This window comes from Brachyistius frenatus, unplaced genomic scaffold (genome assembly GCF_029030835.1).
Source record: "Brachyistius frenatus isolate BFR_SWC_R1_liver_20210118 unplaced genomic scaffold, ASM2903083v1 Contig_79, whole genome shotgun sequence".
Taxonomy (NCBI): Eukaryota; Metazoa; Chordata; class Actinopteri; family Embiotocidae; genus Brachyistius; species Brachyistius frenatus.
In genome coordinates, this window is record NW_027210678.1 from 410,001 (window position 1) to 412,500 (window position 2,500).

General features: G+C 43.9%; 1 protein-coding gene across 4 annotated transcripts in view; it reads left to right on the forward strand.

Moving 5' to 3' along the window:
• The window catches only part of atp1a2a (ATPase Na+/K+ transporting subunit alpha 2a), a 33,274-nt gene that overhangs the window by 19,864 nt on the left and 10,910 nt on the right, over positions 1-2,500 (forward strand). For all 4 annotated transcript variants that reach the window (XM_069708866.1, XM_069708865.1, XM_069708867.1 and 1 more), the window contains one exon: positions 867-1,042. In XM_069708866.1, the coding sequence (XP_069564967.1) occupies positions 867-1,042 (176 nt within the window). The remainder of the gene's footprint in view (positions 1-866; positions 1,043-2,500) is intronic.

The window sequence follows — 2,500 nt, forward strand, 5'->3', positions numbered from 1 at the left end:
TGCTTGAATCTGCGTCAGTTGTTGCGATCGCTAGATTTCCCGGAGGAACCGTTTATCCTCCGGCAGGGAACTCGTCATTTAATTCCCTCAAATGGAGCCGAATAACATTTCCCCTTTTAAAATGCCAACGACACTTTCTGGGTAGAAATCATTGCTGAAGTTCAACTTTCAGTATCTCTAAAGTGTTCTGCATCTTGACTCTGTAAATGTCATCGTTTTGACAACCAAGAAAAAAACAACTTGCTGGCATCTTTTAAAAAGTGCCACAGGTAATAATTATGTGCTATCATCGTTTTGTTGGAGGAGGTGTCACTACAGAGACGTGGAGTGCTGCCATGTTTTTTGGAGTGAAACTCCTGAAATCCTGTAACCGATGAAGAGCGTTGTGCCTCCGGTGATGCTGCTGATGGATCCCGTGTTTCATGACACAAAACAAACTCTCAGACGGATTCTGCTTTTTTCCTCCAGAAGTGTTTGATTTTGCTTTTTGCTCTGCAGAGATTCAGCAGATCCGCGTTGAAGAGATGTTGATCATGAATTAATAAAAGTGTCAGCGTCGATTTGTATTTCAAACCTGCAGCGTCTGAAATGAAACCTGAACAGAAAGGAGGCGAGCAGCAGCTCCTGGACGTCTTCATCCATCTTTAACCGTTGATCTGCTGCAGCTTCACGTTCTTCATCAGATGTTTTGGACCTGAAACATCTGGAAGCGTCTTTTTAAACTTCCAGAGAAACCGTGTAGATAATAAACACTTTGAGATGTTCCAGTCTTGACCATCACCTCTCCTCCTCCTCCTCCTCCTCCTCCTCCTCTCCTCTCCTCTCCTCCTCCTCTTCCTCCTCCTCCTCTTCCTCCTCTCCTGCAGGTTTCTGCCACCTGAATCTGTCTTCGTCCCAGTTCCCTCGTGGTTTCTCCTTTGACTGTGAGGATCTGAACTTCCCGACGGACCAGCTGTGCTTCTTGGGTCTGATGTCCATGATCGACCCTCCTCGTGCCGCCGTGCCCGACGCGGTGGGGAAATGCCGCTCCGCTGGCATCAAGGTAATCGCTTCATCAGCCTTCATCGTAGGTCCTGGAAAGCCTTAAGAGGTCGCCGCTTGTCCAGGTGGGACTGATGTTCGGTTTTAACCAAATCAGCAAACATTTTATTATTGATGTGAAAATAAAAAGCACGACAGCCAATAAACTCTGACAGTGAGTTGTAAAAAGGTTCCATTTCGTCAAATGTAGATGTCGTAGATTTTAATGCAAATTCTCATTATGTGTTAATCAGCTGCAAACACACACTGAGCAGATGTTTAGTGAGAAGTGATAATCTGGGCCGCAGGAAGGTGAAACAACTTCCAACAGAGATAAAAGCGGATAATAAGACGAATGAGGCGCTCTAATTCAGAGGAACGACGACACATATGGGGAATGGATTACACACGTTTATTTCAGGTAGTGGTTATCATGCTTCTCTTCATAATGAACTTCTGTAAGACACACTGTAATGGGTTTAAAGAAGCGACCGGGGGGAGTGTGTGTGTGTGGGGGGGGGGGAGGGAGGGTTACTAAAGCAGAGAAAAGAGCTGATAAAAGTTTCAGTTGTGATACATAAGAGTTCCTTTGACTGAAGGATTATTTATAGATTTTTCTGAGTGGAACTCAAAAGCTTTAATTACAGTTCGGAGGTCGAGGTGTCACTTTTTATTGATGCTGTTTATCAGACGACCTTGGACGTCCAGGAAACGTTTGTATAATTTACACTCCTTATGTGACCTCATTATACACTGATACACAACATACTGGTGATGTGTGCAGCTCAGAATATTTAAAACTGGATCACAACATCGTATCCAGAAAAAGTTGGGATGCTGTAAGTGGAAATCACTGCACAGGCTCAGGAACACTTCTGAAAACCAGGAAAAAAAACAATAAAATGACTCCTTTTCAACATTTGATATGTTGTCTTTGGTCTATTTTCAATTATATTTGAGTTTACAAGATTTGTAAATCATCGCATCCTGTTTTTATTTACATTTTACACAGTGTCCCAACTTTTTTGGAGACGGGGTTTTAGGTGCTGCAGTAGTTTTAGATCCAGTTTAAACTGGGCTGAAAGTGTCTGAAACGATTGTGCAGAAAATCTAAGTTTAGCAGCTGAAGGTGCGTGAAGGTGCTTCAAGTGTCCGTCCTGGAGGTGTTCTGCTCTTCTAGCTGAGCTCAGAGGGAAGATGAAGCTCAGGCTCTGTGACTTTTATGATTTATTTTACAGGATGCTGTGTGCAGTCATTTGGTGTTAAATCTTTAATGTACCTTCTTTCAGCCTGTGTGTGTCCTGCTGGAGATTATGAGCCGTTTTTGGAACAAGGAGTTCAGGGGACTCCTGAGAGGAACTACACCCCGGGGAGTTCCCCGACAAATAAATGCCTTCAAGGGTTTTTTTCTGTTTGTGTTCGCTCTGCCAGAAGGAACACTGAAATGACGTCAGCTGAATGGCGGTTGGCGACGTCTCCT